Source organism: Pteronotus mesoamericanus, unplaced genomic scaffold (assembly GCF_021234165.1).
Source record: "Pteronotus mesoamericanus isolate MK-2021 breed Mesoamerican mustached bat unplaced genomic scaffold, CSHL_Meso_final contig_73, whole genome shotgun sequence".
Lineage (NCBI taxonomy): Eukaryota > Metazoa > Chordata > Mammalia > Chiroptera > Mormoopidae > Pteronotus > Pteronotus mesoamericanus.
In genome coordinates this window covers 34,401,509-34,428,469 of record NW_026555245.1, presented here as the reverse complement: position 1 = coordinate 34,428,469, position 26,961 = coordinate 34,401,509, and the positions used below count along the sequence as shown (strand labels likewise).

General features: G+C 38.8%; 1 protein-coding gene across 2 annotated transcripts in view; it reads left to right on the top strand.

The window, feature by feature from the left end:
• The window catches only part of MLLT3 (MLLT3 super elongation complex subunit), a 260,452-nt gene extending 234,506 nt beyond the window's left edge, over window positions 1-25,946 (top strand). The window contains exons 6-12 of one of the 2 annotated variants that reach the window (XM_054583209.1): window positions 3,046-3,121; window positions 4,936-5,065; window positions 7,667-7,766; window positions 13,344-13,415; window positions 14,545-14,616; window positions 18,371-18,452; window positions 21,837-21,909. In XM_054583209.1, coding sequence (XP_054439184.1) covers window positions 3,046-3,121; window positions 4,936-5,065; window positions 7,667-7,766; window positions 13,344-13,415; window positions 14,545-14,616; window positions 18,371-18,415 — 495 coding nt within the window. In that variant the 3' untranslated portion in view covers window positions 18,416-18,452; window positions 21,837-21,909. Of the gene's footprint in view, window positions 1-3,045; window positions 3,122-4,935; window positions 5,066-7,666; window positions 7,767-13,343; window positions 13,416-14,544; window positions 14,617-18,370; window positions 18,453-21,836 lie in introns of both variants that reach the window. The other variant, XM_054583208.1, reaches the window with a different exon arrangement.
• The last annotated feature ends 1,015 nt before the right edge of the window (window positions 25,947-26,961 follow it).

Sequence of the window (26,961 nt, the reverse complement as noted above, 5' to 3'; positions counted from 1 at the left end):
ATATCCGTGGCTGTTGTCTGGGTCCTTGACCAGGATTCTTTAAAGTTTGGTTGGTCTGCAGATCAGCAGCACCAGCATCACCTGGGAACTTAGGAGAACTCCAGGCTCTCCTCCCTACCCCAGACTTTTAAATCAGAAACTCTGGAGTGGGTCTCAGCCATCTTTGTAACAAATCCTCCAGGTGATTCCAATGCCCATGAAAGTAAGAATCACTTCTTTCATCAATGGCCTCCTCAGCTTCAAAATTTCACAAGTCCTTATCCTGGTCACATAAAGCTTCCAGGACATTTACTACTCATCAGTCAACATTTTATCTTTCTCTATCCACTTCTGTTGCATTAAGCTTTCTACTCTAATAGTCTCATTGTTTAATGTGTGTTCTATTGTAAACCTCTTCAAATGCTTTGGGGATGAGGAAGAGTGTTAGTGATAAATGTTGAATAAAAAGGCTTTCTCTCCTGTCATATTATGTTTTTTACTCTGTCAATTTTCTAATGGTTAGCAACTGTGAAATTATTAACCTTGTTGATGGTTAAAAAGCTAAAAAGAGGCTTGCAGGTTTGGTTTTGGCATTGGCATGATGCATGCGACAGATGGTTCAACTTCAGCGTGGGGTAGTAGGAGAGATGGCCACCATACTCTCTTGCTATCCTAATTAATGTCACTCCTAGCAAACAACTCTGGCAGAATGGCTCCTTTAAGCCCAGTGAAATGTGTACTGGTCAGGCAGGATTGGGAATTAGAGCTCTCTCCACTCACTCTAAGGAAACCTCTTTCTCGGCTCCCAGATGGTTTCCAGAGCTATCAAAATAATGCCGTTTGCAGACACTTTTCATGGCTGAAAAGAGCAACTTGGAGAGGAAAAGGAGTACTGTGCAGACCACGGGAGAAATGTTTTGCAGCTGGGCATTGCACATAAATGCTAACTGAACGCCCTTTCAGTTGTGTAACTCACCGTTATGCCTCACAGTGGAAGAGCCACTCAACAGAAATGAAGAGTACCTCACACAGGCGGCTGTACTTGTAAACCAGCTCTTCTTTGTGGACCACAAACAGCAATGTGTAGGACATTGTACTGCAAATATCAAGTAAATCTTGCAGTGGTGAAGGGTTGGTGGGCCGCCTGCTGCTCATTAGAGATCCTGTCTGGCTCTTTTCCTGCAGAATGAGTGGTAGATTGCTGACACCTGTTTTCCCATCCAGCCTGAGGACGTGAAGTGTACATTAGGAATGCCTGAAAGTGCTTCCTTGTGTCTGAGCCTGTGGAGCTTGGTGTTGTTTGGAGAAAAGGAGGTGGGGGTTCAGTGCTGGGAGGGGAGATGAAAAAATCAGTGGAGAGAAACTGCAATATAAACAGAATTGACATTTTCTTCCTCATTTAGTGGCTTCTGATTGTGCACTTAATTTGTCCTCCATGTGGCCTTGATAAACTCAATCACCTATTAAGCAAAGTAGAAAGGAGATGATGTATCCTGTACAGGAGAATATCTCAAATTCCTTCTTCCCTCCCTCCCTCCCTCCCTCCCTCCCTCCCTTCCTTCCTCCCTTCCTTCCTTCCTTCCTTCCTTCCTTCCTTCCTTCCTTCCTTCCTTCCTTCCTTCCTTCCTCTCCCTCCCTCCCTCCCTTCCATTCTCTCTTATTTATTTATTAGAGAGAGGGGAAGGAAGGGAGAAAAACATCAATGTGGGAGAGAAACATCAATTGGTTGCCTCTCACAGGCTCCCGGACTGGGGAAGAAAGAACCCGCAACCCAGGCATGTGCCCTGACTGGGAATCAAACTGGTGACCTTTTGCTTTGTGGAGCAATGCCCAACCAACTGAGCCATACCAGTCAGGGCCTCAAATATTTCATAAATAACATGAATGTGTAGTTGAGACTATGAGCACATTAGAAATGGGATAGATATATCTCACACTTACAAACCAAATTTATAAACCTAAAGTTATTTTAAAATAAATTTGGCCTTAAATATATAAATTGAAAGTGTGTTAGTACAATCAATTTCTTTGCGTAATGCTGAACATGTATTTGCTCTTCCCGTTTTTACCTACTATAAAGTCTCAAAAACTGGCAGACGGTGGAACAGAGGGCTTAATGTGCTGCCTTCAGTCACAGATACAGAGTGCCTTCTGTATGTTATACATTATGCTAAATATGAGCGGCTAACATGAGGCACAGGACAGATTCCAACCCCCAATTTTTCAAGTGCTGGCTATCTAACTCAAGGGAAACGGCACAGATCAGAATAATACTGCATAATACATAATACTGCAGCATGTCTGGTAAGCACAGAGATGATCCATGTTTTCAGTGGAGTTGGAGAAGGAAGAGAACTGTGAGTTAGTGGGTCAAGGAGGATATGACACTTGTTCTAGATATTAAAGGATACGGAGAATTCACTGTGAGAATGGGGTATGTGTGTGTGATGTGCTCTCCTTGCACAGATAGGCTGTGTGGAATTAAAGGTTTTTTTGTTTTGTTTTAAAGTAGTGGCAACATTTCCCCCCTGACTCATTTGTGGGACTTGGCTAGGTCTTGTGAACATTGGCCTCCGTTTGCGAACTGTGGATGAATGGGGTTAGGGTTGGGTCATGGCCTTGGACCGGATTGAAATTAACTGGCTCATAATGTGATTGAACTAATGACCTTGGCCTCATTACCACTATGTTCTAACCAGTTGAGTCAATCAAACATTGCAGAAACGGTGATCAAGGTATCTTTTAGAAAGAGACCTGAACAGTTGTAAACATAGGAGTGAAATCAAAGCCAGGTTCTTTCTTCATGTAGCACTCAGGTGTTTATCTTTTTATCCTTGAGTTTATATTCAGGCTTCTACATCTAGTAAAAATATGGTAGACAAAATGAAAAGGACACCCTGACTCTCTACGGTTAGTGTGTTTGACGTAATGCGATGTGTTGTCATTTTGCTTGCAGTGTCAGGCTGTTTTTGCAGAGCAAAATATTCTTGAGCAACAGTATTGCCTTTAATTCTAGATATGCGGTATACCGTAAATATACTGATGATGCCTTTCTCTTCTTTAAAGTCTGAACAACCCAGTCCTGCCAGCTCCAGCTCCAGCTCCAGCTCCAGCTTCACACCGTCCCAGACGAGGCAACAAGGTATCAACATCTCCCAGGCAAACTAGGAGACATTTTTCTCATAAAATGTCTTAATGAGTTGATTTATGGCCTATTTTCTACTTTTTTATTATTTGAATGATAACTTGGCTTTTATGGTAGTCGTATTTATTTCCCTCAGGAATGCACTTGAGTATTGTTCTGATGTATGAGACCAGCCTCTAGAAATTCCCCTTTTTCCAGTCCCTGCCATCAGAGTCCCATTTTACAAAAGGATTATAGACACAGCCCATTCCAGGGAGTTCCCAAAGGAAATACAATAGCAAAGCTGGACTGGAGAGGTTTTGACATGGAAAGAGAGGTTTTTACTCTCCCTCCTGAATATCTTTCATTTTATTTATTTTTCTACAGATTAATAAGGCTTTTTCTTTAGCAAGTGTAATTTGTTGTCTGTAAAAAAAATATATATATTTTTTGCTTTGCAAACTCAGAAATTTAAATTTTAAGAAAATTTTAAAAGAGATTTAAACCAAAAAATTAACTAAATATATTTTCCACTTTTATGTGTGGAAAAATCTTCAAATATGGGGCCCTTTTTAAAAAATTCAATGAAAAGAGGAGTAATATCAAGGAATAATTTGTTCTTGAGCATTATGTTGTATCTCACCGTTTTCATTGACCACACTGAATTCCTTCTGGCCTTGTATGTTTTGAAAAGAATTAAATTGTTGTGTGTGTTTGGGCTAAGGCTAAGCTTCCAGGGGGAAAAAAAAAGATCATTGAGACTATTCAGATTTCTTGTTCCACTGACTTCCAAAGGTATAAGCCAATGACAAAAGAAGAGAAATTTGGACTTTGAAGAATATGAGATTGCAGAGTCAGCACTTATTTTAGAACTCAGTGATAGCTCAGATATTCCTACTAGATTAGACTTCAGGACTTGCCTAATCTAAAATGAAAGGCCTCTCACACTTTCTTGATTTTTTTACAATCTCTTCAGTTAAGGTTAAAATTATCTATCTTGTTTTCATTGCATTTAGGTAGTAAAGTAAAAAGAAGCCACGCAAATGAGTTTTTCTGTGGGTTTCTTTTTTTCAGTTTTGTCCTATTCTAGAATAAAATTAGTTATGACTTGATTTTTTTCTTCCACCTAATACTGGACACTCTCTTGAATTTTCTGGGCACCTGATTTATTATATGGTCTTATTTATGTAAATATATGCTGGTATTTTGCCAGGAATTTCTTTAAAAGTTAAATTAAAAATTGGCTGCATAACATTGTTGTAACTAGACCTTGTGTCCAAGATCAATATGAAGATCAGAGATAGGACGTTATACCCTGGAATTGAAATACTTTATAATCTGAACTTGACTGAAATGCTTGCTTGACCTGAAATTGACCTCGAAATAAAAGGAACAGCTAAACCTTAATAGATCAAAAACTACCACACAAAGGCTGCATTGCCAAGAACAAGTTACAACCATGGTGATTTATTAGTCTCAACTTTTCAATACATGGATTAACCTGACAAATCATTCAATTTACTTATAGATCTTTCTGTTTCTCTTTAGGGGTAATTTTTTTATTTTAAGGAAGACAAATACAGAGAAAAATTGCCTAGAAAATAGAGCTTTTCTAGTAAACATTTTGGGGCATCTAATATGAAAACAATAGAGTTTTGTTAGATGTTTCATTCCAGAAACTATCAAATTTGTCTTGTAAATTGTATAAATATATATATGACGGTTATTTTTAACCAGTGTTCAGTGCTAGTGAGCATTCCCCCATGCCTATTGCAGCTAGGTGTGTTTAAAGTACTATGTCTGATTGCCTCTGGTTCACTGTTGTTACTCAGGTCCTTTAAGGTCTATAATGAAAGATCTGCATTCCGATGACAATGAGGAGGAATCAGATGAGGCAGAGGATAATGACAATGATTCTGAAATGGAGAGACCTGTAAATAGAGGAGGCAGTCGAAGTCGCAGGTGAGTGAGTGTCTTGGAAGGAAAAGGGTTCTTCTCTGTGATAGAATGATACCTTTTTACTAGACCTAATAGCGCAACCACAGATAAGGTGTGAAACACCAAAATAGTGGGAGTAAATGGTCACATTCGTTTTAAGTTGGGGCACTTTGGCAGGCTTGTATTCACCTCTCCAGAGAACTATTTATCCCTTTTATCAGAAAGGAGAGGTTTTTCAAAAAAATTTTATAGGAAAAGGTCCCGTTAGAAGTCCTTGTTCTTGAAAGTATATGCCAAGGTGACAGGCCTGATTGCTGAAATAGACTCTGTTTACATTTGAATAGTTTGTGTGGATCCATTGCTGTAGGTAGTCTTAGAATTTGAGGAAATGTTTGCTGTTTGTAGTTAGAAATACATAATTGGCTTTAGTGAATTATGTGTGACCTAATTAAAGCTAGGATCACCTGTGTGTTTTCCAGAAAATAAATTCCTTTTAAGTACACTGACAATTAGTTTCCTTAAGTAGCTTTAATGCTGTGAGGCATAATTCCACATTATAAGATGGTAATTCATGTCACTTATAATTAATAGTCAGCTTGAAATTGCCTTGAGGATTTTATTTCTGTTTCACGAGGAAAACAAATAGGTATGCTTACTTTAATGTGTTTTGAGTAGAAAAAAATATGAATCTACTTGAACTTAAAATCCAATTACATTTATAATATAATTCATTAAATCTTTTCCAATTATTCATTACAATTTAGAAGGCCCTACAGTTCCTAAAAGGGATGTGATCTGAACCCAAACTGGACAAACTGTTTCCTACTTGGTAATTTCTTACTGTCCTTTTGGAAGAGGTCCCTTATCATATATATCCCATCAGATCTGTCAATTTCTCCTTATGACCATACTCAGTACCTCTTTCTCCACCTTGTCTACCCAAATTCAACTTTCTGTATGAATTTTAAATAGGAAAAAATAAGGAACCTTATGGCTGTGGCATTATAACATATCCCTTTAGAAGTCTTTAATTTGACAGGAAGGAAACTTACAGGGCAAAAAGACCTTAGAATGGACTGAAACTTGGAGGGCAGGAGCATATTTATAACAACCAAAATCCTGACCACTGGCTGCTCTCAATTTTAGCTGATGAAAAATGCATGACCTGTTTAGACAACTACTCAAGTTGTTATTATTTGGAAGATCTAGATATTCTGATTGGCTATTGCCCACCTGCTTACTGTCCCATCCCTTGAGTCAGTGTGGGTCAGATTGTAGTCATTTGTGAGTTGTCCAATGTGATACATGTTTTTGGAGGTGCCCTTGTTTTTTCCCTGACATGTACTGTTAGCATAGCAACACCAGTGTAACATTTGATCTTCAGTGCACTTGTGAAGTCTCAACTGTTTAATCAGTTTAAATACTCAGCCTTCCACTTCAGTCAAGAAGCATTTTAAAGCAGTGCTTCAACTGAACACTTCATTAATGTAATTTAGTTAAGAAAAACAAATTCCATCAGTTTTTGCTAGAAGGATGTCCCAGTGTATCCTTCATTTTCTATCTTGTATCCTGTCTATCTGAATATATAATAGACCTAGAATGCGATTGTCTATTCAGAGCCAGAGAAAAACTATCTGGATTTCTAAAGCGGTTTCTGTTTCTGGGAATATTGTTAGGTTACTACATAACCAGCGAGAAGAAGCAAACACCGAAGGACATTTCTGAAGGGGAACATATATTCAGCAGAGTAGAATAAAGAAATGTCTCCTTGTTTGGCTAGAAGAAAATTTCATTTTGTTCTGAAAAGAAAGAAATAAGGGAGAGGGCAATATGTTTATTATCCTTTGTTGTTGAAATATACCATTGTATTTTTCTAAAGCAGTTTTTCTAACTGCTGTAGTATTTTCCCAATGAATTATATAAGTGTACAGACCGAGGGACAGTTTTGAATAATTTGTTACACAGCAGAAATGGTTTGTGGTGAATCTAGCATGATGAGCTTCACTCATCCCATCCTCAGATGTCCCCTGAGCTGTCAGTCACGCAGGCCTGTTGTTCACGTTCTTCCTAACAGGCCACTCTTGAAGGCTGTTGTCCATTCTTCTTAGCAATCCACTCTTGAAGCCTGTATTTTAGTCATATTTATAAAATTTGTAGCAAGGAGACAGGGGAAAGGGAAATAAAAGGTAGTAATTTATAGACTAATTTATTTGACCTTCTGCAAGCTTGGGTGACGTGCTTGATGATAGAACATAGGTGGAACTAGAGCAGGGAAATAAATGAGTAAATGAGACCACTAAATGTAGTGGCTGAGCACAAGCATTGGGTTACATTGCTTGGGTTTGAATCCTAGAAGACCCACTTTTACCTCTATGACCCTAGGTCAGTGACCTTGTCTCTCCTAGTCTCAGTTTCCTCATCTGTGAAATAGAGATCATTAAATGAGAAATAGCAGGTAACACAACACACTTCCAGGTCCAAGTGTCAACGTGTGTTAGTGGTTGTATAAATTAAAGCAGGTATTCAGTGCTTAGAGTATATAGATACTTTGCTGTCTGCACTTGTTTCCATAGACATTAGAATTGCCTGTGATGATACATATGACCTCTCTCTGTTTGTTTTCAGAGTTAGCTTAAGTGATGGCAGCGACAGTGAAAGCAGTTCTGCTTCCTCACCCCTACATCACGAACCCCCGCCACCCTTATTAAAAACCAACAACAACCAGGTAAATCACTGGGCTTGCACTGTTCAAGGTACTGGATGTGATCATTTTACAAAGCACACAAAATTTTTTACCCCTTTATTTTAAATTTACCTCAGATAAATGGGAGTATACAACCTTAGAAATAAACACATAGTTAGGGATAAGTAAAGTTCTGTTGTCATAAAAGTGTGTTTTATTGAATGGCTTAATTATATGGATGCAAGAAGGGATGGTTACAAAAAGTGTTGCCCATTTACTCTTGATTTCTGTTTTTCCCCTCAGCAGTAATTAGGCAAGGTAATGAATTAAAAAGATAGGATCTCTTAGGCTTGTATAAAGCCTGTTTATTTGCTTTTACTAGTAGACGGTAATTTACTTGTGGGATATTAACTTTAACTTCTGATCCTCAGTTTCCTCATCTGTACATGGGGATATTAATACCTACCTTTCTGGTTCTTAGGAAGATAATAAATCATATATGTGAAGAGCACAAGGCAGTGCCTCACACCTACCTGGCACTCAGTTGATGGCAGAAGTTTATTATTATAGGTGCTCTGCCTCTGTGTGCTTATCCAGGAAAAGAGGATCATCACTTGGGAATGTAGGGAATTGTTAACAAAAGCAGAGTAGTTAATGGTCATTATCATTGTTGTTACAATCTGAGCTAAAGGAAAGCTTATTAATTTGATAGCAACTGAGAATGTCGACGCTTGGGTAAGGTCTAGGCAGAACTTCAAAAGCTTTTGAAAGCTGTGATGAAGAGCTTTTGTTAAACAAATGATTAAGATTGGGATATTTTAAATACTAAAATCAACTATTTTCAAATATCATGAGTATTGTAAAAGCCTCATTGTGCATTGAGTGGATACTCATTACCAAAGCTTATTCTCTTCTCTTTGTTTAGACTGATTCTTGGTGACCTCTACAATAATTGCTCAATTCAACTTACTGTATGAATATTATTAATTTGATATAAGGAACTGCATTTTTCTAAAATTATTCTGTTTCAAAGGTGTCCTACAATTTTAAATGGCCTTGCCCTCGCATTGGTGATCTTTGTTTTATTAGGAAAATGTGATTTTTCTAACTGAAGGCTTTTCCTTTTTAAATTTTGTATTCAGCATAAGCAAAGGTCTCCTAAAACTTAAATTTCCTCATTTATGGTGTTTATCTACATCTTAAAGCCTTTATTTTCAAGTAGAAATAATATCAGTGTTCTTTACCTCACCAATTACAGTTAACTGCTGTTTCTTTGCATCCTGCTTATGAGTGCTAGCCCAACCTTAACATCTGTTACAGGCTGGCTGTTCAAGGCATTGGTGCATCCTCTTTCTTTATCCTATCTCCCTGTAGTTCACACATTTCCCCATCTCCAGTGCCAACCATGCCCAAGGCCCAGCCAGCTTTCACCTCTGGTGTGACTGCCCAGAACCACAAACGAAACAGTTCAGGGGAAAATGAAGAAGGCTCAGGGCATAGCCATCGTCACCAACCAGTTGAGAAGAGCCCTGAGCTGGCTAACTGGATAACTTGGAATTCTTTTGTAAATTTGTGCTTCAGTGTGAGCTGGCAAAAGAGTAGAATTTGGACCTTACCTATATTTTTATAAACAGTTTAAACTTATTTGGCTTCCAGCATGTAACACGGTAGAATTAAGCTTTTTTTATAGGCAGTGGCAGCAGTGCCAGGAGCAAAGGGCATTACGCTGTGTTTTCCTGCCCGTCGTGAGGCTCCTTCAGCAGGTTTCCTAGTCAGGCATAAGGCTGTACTTGCTAATGAATGCAGCTCCAAGAAGCTCCTCTCCTGCCCTTCAAATCTAGTAGCTGTCCCTGCACCCTGCCTGAATGGGCAGTCTTGAGCTGATCCTGGCTTCAGGAAGGGTCTGAATTCTTTGTCAGACTTTTTTTTAACATGTCTAGCAAAACAAGAACAAAAATGAATACAATCATTTATCTGGAGAGGGTAAAAATTACTCTATCCTATTAAATAGCATACCACTGGTTCCTTGGCATATGTTTATTCAACAAATGTAGCTTCACACATGTGAATCATCAGTCTGTCAGGAATACTCAATTATATGTCACTTTCTCCATGCACGTATAAGCATAATAGGAAGGTCCATATGCTTTCACTTTTAGCTAGTTGAGGTTAGAAAATACATGTACCACAAGAGTGCTTCTCTCCTTGGAGCTATATCTTAGAACTGAGAGCAAGAAAGGATTTTTAAAACTTGGTATAGTATTGTTTTCTCAACCTCCCAGATCACCTGCATCAGGTCAGGTGTGATGCTATCCCTTTAAATCAGTGTTCTTAGGACTTCTTAAAAACTTTCTAGTCTCTTTAGTCATCTTCCTTAGTTCTTCACACTGACGAAGTGAAATAGTAAAAAAATTATTTCAGTCTGGAGGCCGGCACTTACCTATTTCACCCTGGAATGTATTTTTAGCCTTATATTTGAGTGTGGGTGTGTGACTAACTGCAGTTTCACATCAAATAAAATAGATGAAAATATCTAGGAAGATTTAACTGAAACAGGAAGACTCTGAGTTTCCTTCTTTCATACCCCTTCCCTGTTCTCTGTCTGCAAGTTAATAATGATATCTCAAGTTTCTGTAAATTACCAGGCAAAGTTGAGCTTTTCTGACCTTTTCTTAAATCTTCCAGGGAATAGGGAAGAGGGAAAGTGCTAATTGAATCAAATACTTTCTAACTATTGAAAAAAAAAAAAAAAGTGAATGGAGAGACAGCCACATGTCAACAAAGCTAGTAATTAACCTGAGTGTTGTTAGGAGCAACTAATGATCATTAACATGAAAGACCTATCAGTGGAGAATCCATCTGCTGAATAATTGAGTTGTCAGAACTCATAAAGGGAGGGATAGAGACAAATAATATTCTTGAAGTTTTACTTCTCAGTCCGTATCCTGAGATTAAGGATAGAAGTGCAACTAATCGCAGTTCTATTTTCAGAGACTGCCACACGTACAAACGATGTATCTCTGCAGTCTGGGTGGCTGTTTCCCTCAGTACATACAACGTAATAAGGAATAATAGTGAGTGCCATGCTATTTTACCCAGAATTTTTTTTTTCACTTCAAACATTCCTTATGTGAATTTCAAACAAGATCAAAATTTCAGATCCTTTTTTGACTGAGGGTATGGATGGGCAGGAGGAGAGAGGGGCCTTGAAGGAAGGAAGTAATCCATTGGGCCTGAGTTAATATTCAGAATATCATAAATCACCTATCAGCCTGCAAAGCACATTGAATGAAATTAAAGACTATCCAGTTAAACTGGTTTGAAATAAGCCTGTGGAAGACAAGGTGGTGTACTTTTATATTCTGGAGTCGTTTCCTTAAAGATAAGAAATGATCATAAATAAAACAATTGTCTACTGCATGGCTCAGCTCTCTCTGAATGAGGTTTTGACAAAGCTGTTTATTTTGGAGCAGGGAGAGATCAAAGGAGGAAGATTAACTGAGCCCTCTCTGGGCAGCCACTCAGTAACTTGAGGCGGATCACTGACACCCGGAGCTTTTGTTTCTGCCACTGCAGCTTCAGAAGAAAGAAACTAGGATTTCAATGTAGTTTGGCCCTCTGTGCTGTAGCACTTACGGAATGTGTAGGGTGGGACTTAAGCGCCTCACAATGTCCTATTTTCTGCTTTGATGAGAAGGTGGTAGAACTCACTAAGCCTAGTTAGCAAAGTTCCATTGCAACTATATAGTTTCTCAGTCATTTTGACCCCTTGTGTGCAGTAAGTTGGGGATGGAAGCAGGGGTGGGGGGTGGGGGGGGTGGGCACGGTGGGATATGGGAACAAAATTCAGTTTTCTAATGCACAAGGCAAGCAGGCAGGCCCTGTTTCTCTTGCCTGAAATCTCAGCAGACTGTCTCTGCTTTGCCCAGCCCGCTATCTGAGTTGGCGAGGAGTGCCATCTACTGACCTACTTACTCCTAGGTCTCTGAGCGTGGCGTTTTCCCTTGAGGTCTCATTTCCAACAACAATAGAGAGAAGGAAATTCTGAATGTAATGGGGTGTTTGGTTTCCCTTATAGTGGACCATGTTTTTAAAAAAAATGATTGCCTTGCTTTTGCTACTAAGTAATTTCCTTGCATTGCCGAAAGTACTGTTAAGTTAACCTGGTCAAACTGGTCATTTGGTTTATCTTAATGTTAAAAATGAATAAAGGTTACTCTTAGGAAAGACCCTATTAGAAAGAAGCTCACTTCTTACCCATGCATTATTCTATAGTCAAAGGAAATATGTACCCTACTAGAAGCATTTGTTCTTTTCTAGAATGTCATAGTCCTATCTTTGAAAGGTAAATGTTCAGTAGTATAAAATTCTACAGCTAAGTATCTGGACATTATCTTGTTCATCTTTCTCATTTCATCTCATTTTTTGAGGCCCCAACATATTAAATGATATGAACTTAGGTTTCTGAGTACAATCAGGGCTCTTTACACCACAAATTAAAAGTGGACTAATTTTAAAAAATCTTCTTTGTGGTATGAAATATGGTAGACCTTTGAACAGAACTGTGATTTGTGTGTGTGTGCGCGCGCATGCACGCACGTGTTAGAACAAAGAATGGATAAAACGAAGAGCAGTAGAAGCATGAGACTTCTTAAGTATGCTTTATTTGGCCTTTTCAACCTTAATATTAGTTTCAGATTATAACAACTCACTAATGAGTTTATAATGAAAAAGATAAATTACTTTGCTTTTTATATTTATATACATTTGTAAATACTCAACAATAAATTCAGTGGTTTTCAGTCATTTTTAGCAAGGGCCATTTAAAAATATTTTCCTCATAATCTTCAATTATGATGATTCTATTAAATCAACTGTATTTATTAAATAATAGTTTGGGTTTTATTTTTATTAATTAGAAACCTAGCTCCCCAGAGAAGCTTCCAAAGAGTATGCAGAATTACTGCTCAAAATCTAAGCTGTAATCAGTTCGATGAAAGGAAAGGCACCTCACGTTGTATCATGGGTAAGGACAGCATTTCTGGAAACACAGAAGATAGTCCTGGCTTTTTATTTCTTGATTTGGAGGATCCCAACTTGGGAGCAACCAATGTTCCCAAGTGTCACCGATGGCCCTCTTTATTTCCAAAGCTATATCGAGTTAGTAGATTTGAGTAATTTTTAGAATCCGAAAGTCAGGTACTAAAACAAGCGTTTGAAATTTTGTTTTATGATCTCTAGTGTACGGAGCACTGGTCCCCAAAAGAGCAGAAAATTCTTGCCTGAGAGAACTATAACCCAGTATAACTCAGCTGCTGTACACATATGTGAGTGTTGCCACAAAGCAGCAGCAGCCTTGGAAGCTTAGAGCAATTTCCTTATTGTCGACTTTTTAAGATTTTTCTATTGCTCTGACTCAGCATTTTAGATATAAGTAGTTTATTTTCCAAGAAAAAGTAAGATTAGAAGAGAAGAAAGAAAATGTATGGAAGAGAAATCTATTTGGAAAATGATGTTATCGGATGACATTTCATCTGTAAGTGCCATTGTTTAGGTGGCTGGCTAGCTGAGAAGTACCTGAAATCAAATTTAACAGTGTTTTTTCTCTTGGATCCCTAGATTCTTGAAGTGAAAAGTCCAATAAAGCAAAGTAAATCAGATAAGCAAATAAAGAATGGTGAATGTGACAAGGTAGGTTTCTAGTCCTTTACTCTCACTGCTGCAGCACTGACATGTCCTCTGTTTCTTTGTCATTCTCTTGATCATCCTGGCTGGTTCTCCTTTCATTGTCTTCATCAGACGTGCCCGAGAGTAGTTTATTTTCCAAGTCTTCTTTATATCTCCAGTATTAAGGTTGGCTTCGTGCTACCATTTTCCCTGATGTCTGCATTGCCCAGGGATTTCAGGCACATTGAACTGGGAGGTAAGAGACGTGTGGTAGAGTTAGAGGGTGAAGGCATCTCAGACATAAGTGAGCAGGACATCTGACCCTAGGGCACTGTGCCTTTCCCAAGTGTGTGTCATGAATCTGAAATCTGACTGCAAGACCTACTGGGGGTTAGTCTCCTGGTGTGTGCAGTGTCCTGAGGTGTTTTACAGGGTCAGTGCAGGCCTGGCTAATGCTTCACAGACCTCTCCTCTGCCTTCATTGCAGATAGTGGTAGGAACACCCATGCAGCTATGCTAACAAAGACTCATGGGTCTGAGCATATGGAAGGAGAGGCCACCTCTGCCTTTTCAGGGAAGCTCTTAACAAGCCACGTGCTAATTTGGATAGTAATCTCTATTTTTCGTAAGACATTCTTCTATTCTTTCATTTGCTATTCATTAGCAATGTTAGATATGTTTGGTAACTGGGGAGACTTTTTTATTTTTATTTTAAGAATTTGTCATGAAATAATTGGTAGCGTGCACAGATACTTCCATGTTCAAACTTAAGACTTTTTCTCTTAGTTAAAAAGCTTCTAAGACAAGTGAATTTAAAAAAATTAAAGTAGACTTCAATACCTTGCAATTTATCATTGACTTCCCCTTCTCTCTGTAGAGGAATTGTTGGGAGTAGTGAGGCTGTACACTTGAATCTTGTTGAAAGAAAGTAAGTGCAAGAATTGCTCCCTTTTAAAAAAGCTGGCCTGATAAAGGTAATAGTCGGCCAAGAGAGATTTGACCTTAAGTGGCCTTGGGCACAGAGTCCATACAGCCAGGCTGGTGAAGAATGGGGAATCTCTAGTTGCTCCTTGTATGTTCTTATTTATTTATTCCCATTATTTTTAACTGCTTCCTAACATGCCTATTCTTGGGGGATGCTCTTCTCTTTCAGGCGTACCTAGATGAACTGGTAGAGCTTCACAGAAGGTTAATGACGTTGAGGGAAAGACACATTCTGCAGCAGGTGAGAAATGCTTTTTAGCCCAACCCTTGCCAAAAACCTCAAGGCCTAGTTTGTCCTGGGACAGTGTGATAGCACCTGGAGACCACACCAACCCGCACTGTCAGAACCTGCAGAAGTACAGTTGACCCTTGAACAACATGGATTGGTAAAAGGCGAAAGATTTATACGATCTGAAGAGAAACCAGAGTATGAACAACATGGATTGGAATTGCACTGGTTTACTTACATGCAGATATTTTTCCATGAATATATAGTTGGCCTTCATATCAACCAGCTGGGGATCAAAAGCAGTATTTTCAGCATGCAGTTGGGAATCTGTGTATGCAGAAGGTCGATAGTATGCATTGTTCTAAACCATTTTATGTGAGGAACTTGAGCATCTGAGGATTTGGCTATCCACATGGAGTCCTAGAACCAAAATCCTGCAGATACTGAGGGACTGTAGTTAAGTTTTGGGGGAGTCAAAAGTTATACATGGATATTCAACGTATGGGGTGGGGTGGCACCCCTAACCTCTGTGCTATTCAATGGTCAACTGTATTTAGGGAGCATGCTCACTTTTGTGGCTACCTGGAAGTCTGCTTTGGAGCTTTGCGGTGATTAGCTCCCTTCCCTGGTGCGGTGGGCAGTGGAGGACAGGCACTTGTAGAGGTGATGATGCTGGGATGGACTGATCCCTCAGCCGGCTGATGCTGGGATGTGGGCCAGGGGTGGGGATAGTAGAAATGCAGAAACCTTTGCAGCCAGGCTTCTGTTTCATGAGAAAACAGTGATAAGAATTTCAGTCAAGTGTTGTAAACATTTGTGATTCAATTTAGTAACCTTTTGCCAATTATGTTCTAAGGAAAATAAATATTTCCCTCATTTCTCTTATCTTGTACAACATACATTCTATTATTATGAACTCAACTGTGGAATACTTGTAGAGTGGGGAAACTTCTATTAGTACAATTTGATGTTTTGAGAAGATAAGAGGGATGGTTTTTAGCTTTCATACAGTTACGTGCTTCCATTGCATTAACAGTGGCTATTGATGAAATAATTTTTCTTGAACACCCAAAGAGAAGGTTGCGTTCTAAATTCCAGCATAGACTATTTCACTGTTAATATTTTTTTTACCACTTTCAAATGACTTGAAATTCGTACTTAATCTACCCCAGCTGTGCATGTGTGTGTGCACACATGTGGTTTTTTAACATTTAATGGCTGATGGTAACATTTATATTCTGTGTACATTTTTGCTTAAATCTATAAATACACACTCTCAGGCTTGCCAAGTTTCTTGATTGGTCTGATAAGCTTTTTAACCATTCTAGAGTTTCATATTTGGACAAAAGACTACAGACCTATGATTCTTAATTAGGTCTAAGTTGCATTTCCATTTAAGTGAGTATGGGTGGGGGAGCAGGATTTGAGTGGCTTACCCGGAAACTTTGCTAATATTTTTCTTCAGCTTTCTCCTGTAGAACTCAAAATTCTTCAGCCTGCCCTTTACCAGTTATTTGGGGCTAATTGACCAAATGGTGACGGTAACTTTATTAGCTAACCTCCCAATCCCTTCTCTTCCCAAATGCCAGCTCTGAGCCACTGTGGAGCAATTGTCCAATAAAGCTATTAACATACAAGCTGGGCCCAAATAGTGAGTCTTGCAGGAGAATGAAACAGATGTTTGGACAGGGTTGGGACACCTTTACAAAGAGAGCCCAGCCAATGTGTTGAGGATACTAGGCTGTTGGGCACAGCCTTACCTTGGGGTGTCATTGGCATTCCCAATTTCGCTTTGTCCTTTATTTTGACCTTTGAAAGAATTCTGACGGAAGATGGCTTAACTTGAGGTTTCCATCAAAGTGGATTATTTTAGTGTTCTAGAGGGAGAGAGTGATCTCTATGAATTTTTAACCTGGCATAAAGGCACTCAAGGGCGCACAACGTTTCACCCTAATTGCATTCCCAGGCTGCTTGAAAGCTCTTTGTCTTTGGCCTTTTGCCTTGTAATGCAGCTGAGGCCTGTGATTATGATACCATGATGCATGTCCTGTCACGGTTTACTGCTTAATTAATTCTTATTGTAAAACCTAGCACAATGGAGGACCAATGCTACTCTGCACCTTGAGAGCTGTCATATCATGGAATGCATCCCAAAGTCTATGTATTCTCTGCCATGCAGACCTGCCACCTGAGACAGAATTCCTAGGGAGCCCAGGATCACATCCTAGATTTTTTTCCTACTAAATACATTGAATCCACTCTGACACTTTTATTTGGCTCACAGAAGGTGATTAATATCTTGTCTTAAGCTAGGGGCACACAGCACGGGTGCCCAACAGCTAGTTTAATGAACAGAAAGCATTGCATCAAGAGAGCCTGTGTTTTTAAGCCACTTTTTCATAAGGTAAAAATACAGTACAGTGGATACAGTCAAACCCGGAGATGTCAGTTACAGGGCTGATTAATAATTTGATTCTTCTTTAAACCATGTGCTCTGCATGTATTTGGCAAGGAAGATGGAGCCCTTCTAAACTCCTCAGCAATTCAGCTCTGAGTCTGGATCTGCATCCCACATAAGAGGGAAAATGTCAGGGCTCCCTTTGAAGGCAGTTTAGTCATTTAGATAACAGCTATTATACTTTTGGAATTATCTTCAGGGATATAGGGAAGGAGCAGGTTATAGAATATTCCTTCTAACAACATGGAGACCCCTCCCTGAGGAATACTCTGCTGAAAATGATTTTTCTGCATCCTAGGAAATCGCCTGTCATGTTTTAGAGTCCCCTGTAGGTCGAAGGCCGATAGTCTGCCTCTTAACCCAAGGCAGGGCACATGTCACATGGCAAGACAGTGTTCTCCGGTCCATGGCCATGGTCATTCTACAGGAAGACCTCACTTATCCCCACTCTGACTCCACTCTGGGCAGATGCAATTAAAACAGAGCTCATTTACTAGTTCCCACTTAGTCAAGAGGCTGCTTCAGGTAGAAAGAACGCTGGTTTTAAAAATATATAATCAGACTAAAAATAATGCTTCTACCTTTTTATTTACCACTGATTTAACATGTGGATCTTCTGTCTTTCTAAAAAACAAACAAACAAACAAAAAAAAACAACAGCCCAGCCTGTGTGGTAACCCCTAAAAGGCTGACATGGCAGGAAATAATCCATCACGAGTGTCTTCACAACAGCCATCATCTGAAGAATGAGTTAAGCAGTGTACATACTCTTCCACTTCCCATGCGCGCTCTGCATCCTTGCCTGCTTTTCTTACCTGCAGTCATTGTCTTTTATTATCATTATTTTGGAGAGACATTTATTGTCGCAGTATGGTGCAGGGTACTGACACCGAGGTAGGGCCACACTGCCTTGGCAGAGCGGGGGATACTGGCAGAAAGGGAGAGTGGTATCCTTCAGGGACTAGCATGGTGTTTTCAGGCTTTGTGGCTTGTGTCATTGGAGTAAAAGCATGTGAATGCTGTGTGTCTGATGTTCTAACTATCAGGATTCCAGGAAAGGAGCCCACATTTATTTTTCTTTATGAAGCCTCCTTAATTGAGGACGTGGGTACATGCTCTAATAACTCAAATCATTAATGCCATTCCCTTCGGCAAATAGTCCCGAACACCCCAACTGCCGCCACTTCTGCTTTTAGGCTGTCTCTGCATCTGCCTTGATGTATTCTTATAGGCACCCATAAAAATGTGGGGCTCATTGGGTGAGATTGATCAGTTCCCCTTTATATCTTTGTGTGTTTGTGGCTGCAGGCGGGGTGGGACGCGCTGGTTGTGGAGGAAGTAGGAGGACTGTGATTGAAGCCCTGGAAACCTACAAGATATTACAATGCATGTGAGATGACTAAGCTGAATTTCCTAGTGGGCAAATGTGTTTATTTGCTTTAAAATCAAGTGGCTTTTTCGAAAAGGTATTTTTCTCTGTTTTCTACTTATGACGTAATTACTGAGCAGCTATATTGAGTCACAGAAAGCTATTTACTTAAAAGGGTAAGGTACTTATCATTTTCTATAGGGAAAATGTGGAGCTCTACTTCTGTAACCCCCACATTATGGTTTTAGTTTGTCGCTTCAACTAATTTCCTTTACCTACTGTTCCCCTTGCTTTCTTCCCTTCTCCCTGCAATCTTTTCTTATAATTATTATTTTTTTTAAAATCCATGTAGGTCTTTTCTGAGTTTTAGCTCCTGGCATTTCCCTGCCTCGTCTGTTTTAGTGCTCGTGAAATGGCTAACAGTCAATGAGGGCAGGAGGAGAAAGCACTGGGTCTGGTGATTCATGTGCTGTGAGTTACTTCCCAGATAATTAAGGATAGCTTTATACTTATATGGTAGTCATAATCATGTTGCCCTGATCTGTGTAGCAGTCCAGGGTTTATAAAGGGGTTCATTTGCCATATCTTATATGATCCTTTATACAACCCTGTTTGGTGGTAGAACAGTTGGCATTGTCCTCATTTTGCAGACGAGGAAACTGGGTCTCAGAGGTTATAGTGTCCTGTCCAGTGCCAGTCAGTGCCATTCACATAGTGAGCAGAGTCAGAACTCGATATGTCCAATTCAGGACTCTGTTCTGAATGCTGTGTCATTTACCTCCTGGCCAGCTATTTGGAGAGACGAGTCACACTCTGGAATAATTGTCATTTGCCTTCATTGTATCAATTGCAAGGCTGTTTGTTTCTATCCAGAAAGAGCTCTGAAGAAGCTGTTTGTGTCTCTCCTGAAATGTACACATTTTCACTAGTTCTATAGTATTTTTACACAATGGGGCAAAAATGATAATTTACTCTGGAAGGTACTATTAAATCAATCAATGTTAAATATATAGTGAGTATGATTGCCTTGAAAGGTGTGTGTGGACGTAGCTGGGTCTGTGTCTCTGTATGTATGTAGATGTGTGAGTGACTTACCTAAAGCTTTATAACTGTTAACTAATTTTAAAAATGAGGGTCCATTTTAGATCTTTTAGTGTTCATAACAAGATCCTGCTTGATAAATTCTTATGTGAATGTAGTAGTTTAAACATAGTTGGGAATACCCCTTTTAATAGTCTCTTGGTGCATGTAATAGAACCTTAGGTCCAGTGCTTTAAGCAAGGAAGGCACCCTCTCCACCCCACCCCCCCGTCATAATAGTGGCCCTGGAGGTAAGTAATTTATAGTCAATGTGGTAGCTTAAAAGATGCCCCTGAGAACGGAGATATCTTGCCTCCCTGATTAGCCTCCTTCCACATCTTGCATTCATCCTCTTGCAAGGAAGACGGCCATGGCACTTCCAGGGTCGCATCTCCATCTCAGACAGGAAGAGGGACACAGGGTAAAGGCACGTGCCTGTTGTCCACACCTTCGCTAAGGTTGTCCTGAAATCCCCGTGATTTGTGAAAAATAAATTATAGATAGCAGTATCTGCCAAGTGTTGCACATGGGTCTGGAGGGGCAGGTACCATAGCCAGGTGTGTTCCCCCTCCCACAAAATCAAGCTTCTGTTAGTAAAGAAGAAGGGATACATGGATATCAGGTAGGCAGTTTACTGTGTATGTCATGGGTTTGCAATGGGAGTAACTTGATTTATTATTAAACCAATAGTTTTATCTGTTAAAAAAAAATAGCTTCAGAGACTGAATAAGATAATGACAGCGAAGTCTGGAGTTATGCAACCATTGGATGAGGTTCAATATGCCTTATGCTTCTGTGGAAGTCAAATGTGTCAGGAATGGGGAGCACATTTTCTGTTGAGAGCCACTGACCCATACAGAAGAGTTCACAAATTACTTTTTTTTTTTAAAGAAAATTAATTTTAAGAAAGAAAGTGTCAAGAGTTTTTGCTGTTTTCCACCTGAAATTAGGTAATCTAAAACATCAGTGAATGAATAGGCTAATTAATTACAATTATTCTTTCTCTTTTTTAAGATTATTGAACCAAAGAGAATCATAAGTAAGTGATAGAAAGGAAGTCATAGAGACAACTAAAAATAGGTGGGAGAATTTGCCAATTGTTTTCTTTGTGTAACGATTTTATTTTTCATCCTGGTGCTGATTTTCCTCTCCACCCACCCTCATCCCACCAACGCATATACAAAGCTTGCTAAAATTAATCCCCTCCATCCCATTGGACCCACAAGAAACATATCTAAATCCCACACTACCCAGGCACAGCACCCATTTCTGATCAACATTATTAGTAAAATAGGAATGAAAAGACACATAACATGGTAAAAGGTTCTCTCAAGCCAGTAATCAGCATCATTCTTAATGTTGAAACCTTGAATGTGTCCTCCTGAAAGCCAGGACCAGACAGCATCACCTCTGTCACCACTTCTGTTATGTTTCTGAAAGGTGGAGCCAGTGCAATAAGAAATGAGGTGTAACTATTCCAAATTGGCGGGGTGGGGGGGGCCGGGGATGGCAAAGGCATCCTTTCTTCTTCTAAATAATAACTTATCACCCCTAAATATATCAGGGAATCAACATGACTGTAAGTAATAAATACAGATTTTTATTCATTTTTTGTTGAAGTATAACAAAATGTAAAGCTATGTGAATTTTAACAAAGTGAATACATCTTTTATAACCAACCCCCAAACCAAGCAACAAAACAGTTCCAACGCCCCTGGAAGGCTCCCATAAGCCTCCTTCCAGATACTTACTACCCATGATCATCTGGGGGTGAAATTGGAGATGGTTTCAGTTTTTTTCTTTGTGGATTCTTGCATTTTTTTAAAAGTTCAACAATAACATAATCAGGAAGAAAAATGTTCATCATTTTGTGTGTGTGTGTGTGTGTGTGTGCACTTTTTTTTTTTTTTTTAATAAGGAGTTTTGTTATTTCCAAGCTGGAATTTCCATACATCGAGTAGGCATAGTTACTCTCCATTGAGTCAGTAACTAAAATTTAAAGCAGTCTTGAAATTGTCTCTCTCCCTAGCAATCTACTCTTATTCCCACCTCTACAGTAAAATAGTTTGTTGATGACTTGAAAGCATGAATCAGTTTAAAGGATATGAATGACAAGAACAGGTAATCTGCTCTCATTCAGAATTTCAAAGTGTTAACATTCAATTGCCTTACCAATTGACTAGAAGACACTTTGGTGCCCTTAATAGTATAGGAACTTCTTACTTTAAATGTCAAATGTTCCATATTTGACCCTTTCCATCTCTCTTATTTGCTTTTTAGTGTCCATTTATTATTTTCCAAACTTTCTCTTCTTTATTCCTCTAGATCGTGAACCTTATAGAAGAAACTGGACACTTTCATATCACAAACACAACATTTGATTTTGACCTTTGCTCGCTGGACAAAACCACAGTCCGTAAACTACAGAGTTACCTGGAAACATCTGGAACATCCTGAGGATACAACAACTGGATGCATCAAAAACTATTGGGTTTTTTTGTTGTTGTTGTTGGTTGTGATTTTTTTTGTTGTTGTTGTTTCTAAGAAAATACTCAGAATGATGCAACCAAAAGGGAAAAAATAAAAATCAAGCAACCTTCAGCTTTATTTTTCTTTGAAGCCAGTCATCATCTCTTGATAAAGGAGAGGTTAAGCAAACCAGCCTCAGCGGACCACTCTTCTCTCCAAGGAAATCCCCGGGAAGAGTTTGCCTGGATAGCCTTGAAAACAAACAAATCAAACACAACACAAGAAAACTTAAAGAATGTGTATGGTATCATGTATCTCTCTCTGTGGTGGTTCATTCCACAGGACGAATGCATATTCAACACACTGCCTTATTACATAACTGATCTATTTATTATCGCATACAGATACCCTAAAGTGGTTGAGGGAATGACACCACAAGACATTATAAGTACTTGGTCCCGTGGATGCTCTTTCAATGCAGCGCCCTTGCCATCCCAAGCCCAGTGACCTTACTTGTACACCGTGCCACTCTCCACCAACTTTTTCCAACTCCTTTAACTCGTTGCAGTCTGATTTTCCACCTTTTGTTTTTCCAGGTCTAGGACACAAACGATCAACTGGGGGGACCAAATAACCACCCTGATTTTCTTCTTTGTGGTCTTTTTCCTGAAAGTTGGGGCCCAGTGCTTGGCTGTATCCATATAATGATCTTGAACCATGGTAGTAAAAGCACCAAATAGGATCATGACTTGCTGTCTAGCCTTAGTCAACAAACCTGTAGGACTTTTAAACAAAAGTGTACATGTAAACGTCCTGCATCCAGTATTGTTGAGCTGTCGTCAACATTCTGGTGTCTGTTTCACTGTTACAATATTAGATGAATACGGAAGTAAAGGCATTCCACAGGATCATCATTTTTTAAAAAAGGAACTCTTGTTCTGCTTTCTAAAGAAATGTTGTAGAAATTCTTAATTTGGATCTATTTATTAGTAAGAGTTTCAGCTTTCTTCAGCTGCCAGTGTGTCATTCATCTTAACCGTAAAACCTGGAATAAGAGATTTTTGTTCACATATGATCCCCTTAGACTCTTTTTATATTTGGAAAATTAAAATCTTTCTTTGGGGGAAATTCCTGGTTATTCTGCCGTAACAGATTATGTATTAACTTGTAGACTCAGTGGTTCAATACCTGTTTAGTCACTTGCTTATGTTTCCAGAAGGATTTCTTGTATTGGTGAAAATAAAGGTGGTTGGGGAGGGGGGATATTTTTGTTCTTGATGTACCCTGTTTTGAAACTAGAGATCTGTCCTGTGGCATGCAAAAGAAAGCAAATTATTTTTAAAGAAAAAAACAAAAAACAAAACCAAAGTACTTTTGGTGTGATTATTCCATCCCCTCCATAAATGGAGAAATGCAAAATGAGAACAGCTCATCTTTCAAGTTTTTGCTAGGAACTCGACTAAAAAGAAATGAAGAAATACTTCTGGATCCAAAGGTTCACTCACTGGATCAGCCTTAAGAAAGTCTCTATCTGTGCTAAGAACCAGTATCTCCCTTGTTTATTCCCATGCCAGATGCTGTCTTTTCATACAGAGATTAACTAGTGTCTGTACAGAAAATGGTCTTTCCAGACCCATTCTTTGGGGCAGTAATGTAAATGAAGATTGATAATGGAGTTATGTCTGCATTTTAAAGTGGGGGATTTTTTTTTAACTTTGTTTCTTCCTATCCAAAGACACTATTTTTTCCTTAAAAAAAAAAAAATACAACCATGCTTCTTGTAAATTACTTCTCTGAGGCATCCTCCCTGAGGACAAATGTACATTTTCAATAATGTTATGATTTTTGATGATTGGCACAAACTGTCCTTGAAGCATTTGTTGTCTAGTCCACTTCTCAATGATTAATTACAGAGAAACTTACTGAGTTGTTTTAGGTGACTGATTAATTGTGTGATTTTAGTTGTGTTTTGTTTTGTTTTGAACTTTACAGGTAAAACGGGAGGACAATGCTTCTGTGGAATTATTTGCAAAATTTAAAACTCTTTAAAATTTCTAACCGCTAATTCACATGTCATAATTAAGCCAGAAATGTATGTGGTGTATATAAAATTTCTGTGTAGTTTAACTAGGAATGTGTATATGTAGTGTGGGCCATTTTTATTTTTGTAACTAAATTGTGTGGCAAAAATTATGATTTGGCAATGTAAAGAATTTTTTTTTTGTTCCTTAGGTTACTAAGCAGGTAACTATTTAACATAAATGATCAAACAAAAAGTTAGTAAGAAGAGACACTATTACAGTGATAAAATTTAGACATAAAGTTCAGGTAATAAAGCAGATATCTTCAGAATAATGTCAATGTAAGTTTGCAATTGAAAACAAAATTTGGGGAAAACTATCCATCTACTACTACCACCTGCGGATGAGCAAAATGAGTTTTTCACAAAATTCTGGGAGAGTAAGAGTCACATTGTTAATTGTTTAGAAGTTACACCCTTGCTCTCATCTAAGTTATAAATGCAGAAATAATAAATCCCCTTTCAATTAGTTTCAAATAGTTCTATTAAAGTAACCCATTCATTCTGCCACATTTATGTACACTCACCTTTGAAACCTGTTAAAAAATGTTTTTGGCACATGTGTGTCCTAATAGTGGCTTTGGTTTTTTAAGCACAAAAGAAAAATGGCAGGGTTTAATTTCCTTGGTGTATATACATATAAATAGAGGTTTCAAATTAATTGGGTGGGTGTGAATATAGTTTGAGCCAGTCAGAATATGATAAACTTTCTTTAAATTTTTTCCCTAGTAATTTGAGGGGAAAAGTGTATATACAGAACTTTCCCCCTGATAAATTAGTTTCTGACTCTGGTTTTGCCACAGAATATGTATGAGAGCAGGTGCTTCTTTCTCAGCATGTGGCAGTCCTGTCAGCAACACCGTTTGCAGTTGTTTTGTTTCTTGACCATAATCCATCTCTTCATGTAGACAAATAGGCATGTCTATATATGCTTGTATATTGTGTCAAAGTAGAGAAGAACATGAAAACTTAGGGGACTAGGGGGAAAAATCATAGGAGAATATCCTAAACATTTTTAAATTGCTAAGCAAATCTCTCTAATCTGAATAATGATGCACCTTTTTGTGGAAAGAGCCAATACATTTGGATTTCTTCCACAAAAACAAACAAACAAAAAAAATGTTTCTACAGATAATTTCTACAGACTCAGCTCATCTTTATAAAAGACAGTTCAGGCCTGCATAACATTCCAAGCCCTGTGCATGTTAACGACTTACATATGTGTTTAAGAGAAGAGACTTTATCTTAAATGTTTTAACTCTGCCTAGGTAATGGAGTTGGAGTTGGATATTCAGTGTTGGAAATGGTCAGTGTTTGTGTTTGGTGGCTGGTGTTCATTTTCTCACTGTGGATGTGATCAGTTCTGGAGTAGTTTGCTGTATGCTCATTACTTTCCACCTTTAGCATTGTGTGTGTACTGCACACACACAGACACGCACGCATATTATAAACTTGCTTTGGACTATCGCTCTAAAACTAAGACTATGATGTCAAGTCTACTACAACTGCAGTGAATGTAGAGGAGTCAGTCCCCACGGTTTAGTCTTGGGCTGGAAGTCTACATCTTCTGACCTCTTGTTTTATATGACGCTTTTTATCATGTAGGCATTGCCATCCCTGAATATTCTTTGTAAAGATGCATCGAAGAAGTCAATTTAAAAGGAAGACAAAGCCACCACTGTCTGTAAACTGTACATATGTATTTTGGCACTTACTCTCCACTATTCTGAAAATAGAGTTTTGATGGAAATGCTGACAGATCCTGAACGGTAGCCAGAGCTACCATGCAGTGCAAAACTAAATTAAGTAAAAATATATTCTTGAGATTAATAGTGCAAGGCCAATACATTTTATAAATCTGTCAGTATCTTTTTAAATGGAGTGTGTATGTGTAGTTTTGTTGAAAGATACACTGTGTATGTGTGTGTAGATGCTATTATGTGAACAACAAGGCATTTGTAAGATGTATGTCCCATCTCTAAAACCTATGTTGAAATGTAAGTACAGATTGACAGAAATAGGTGTTTTACTTAAATTTACGTCTAATCTGTTGTGGCTTCATGTTTTTTACAATGTATAGTCTTACCGATTTGTTAAGTCATTTGACCAAAGTTTGGTTTTGCTTTGCATACAGAAAAATGAGCCCTCACCGTTTCTCAAGAAGAGGTGCTAGTCCTAAGCAAAAATGAATGGAGAGATCAGACCAGCAGTGTCTGAGCACCATTTTCTGTGTCCTAAAACCAGTACATTTTTTAAGCTCTATGGCGTTGGGCAAGAAATGGTGGCACACATATTTGGAATAAATCAGGCTACTTGTGCATGATATTTTTTCTTTTCCCCCTATTTCTCTGGAAGGTTTTGTTCATAAACTAAACAACATGCTGTCACTGGACAGAATCAGTCTTCTGACAGAGGCCCTGCATTTACTTTAGCAGCAAGAAGTGCTACCTTAATTAGACAGGAAGGAGAAAAACTACTTCAATAAAAAGAATAGAACGCTTTTATTTTGGTAAATAACCAGGGAATTGGATGTGAGGCCCTTTTTAATAGTGAAGAGACATCACATTTGAGAAACTTGAAGTATCTTCAAGCTGAGGAGCCATTGAGAAGATAACGATGGACTGCCTTGCATCTTATCACCCAGAACCCGATTGTAGGTGTGGAAGCACCAGTCCCAGATGGGCTTGGCTGACAGTTAAGCCTTCTAATGACCAGGCTGGAATTGGACTAGTCTCTTGCCTTGTTTCAGCATAGATATTCATTTGTTTATTTTTAAAATAATGGCTTTGCATTTTCTCCAGCCTTGAGGGAGTCCAGATGGGCATCTTGGGCCTCCTGAAGACTCAGGATGTTGTCACCAAGTGGTCTCACACAGGAAGTGCACTGAGCTACAGTTTGCCC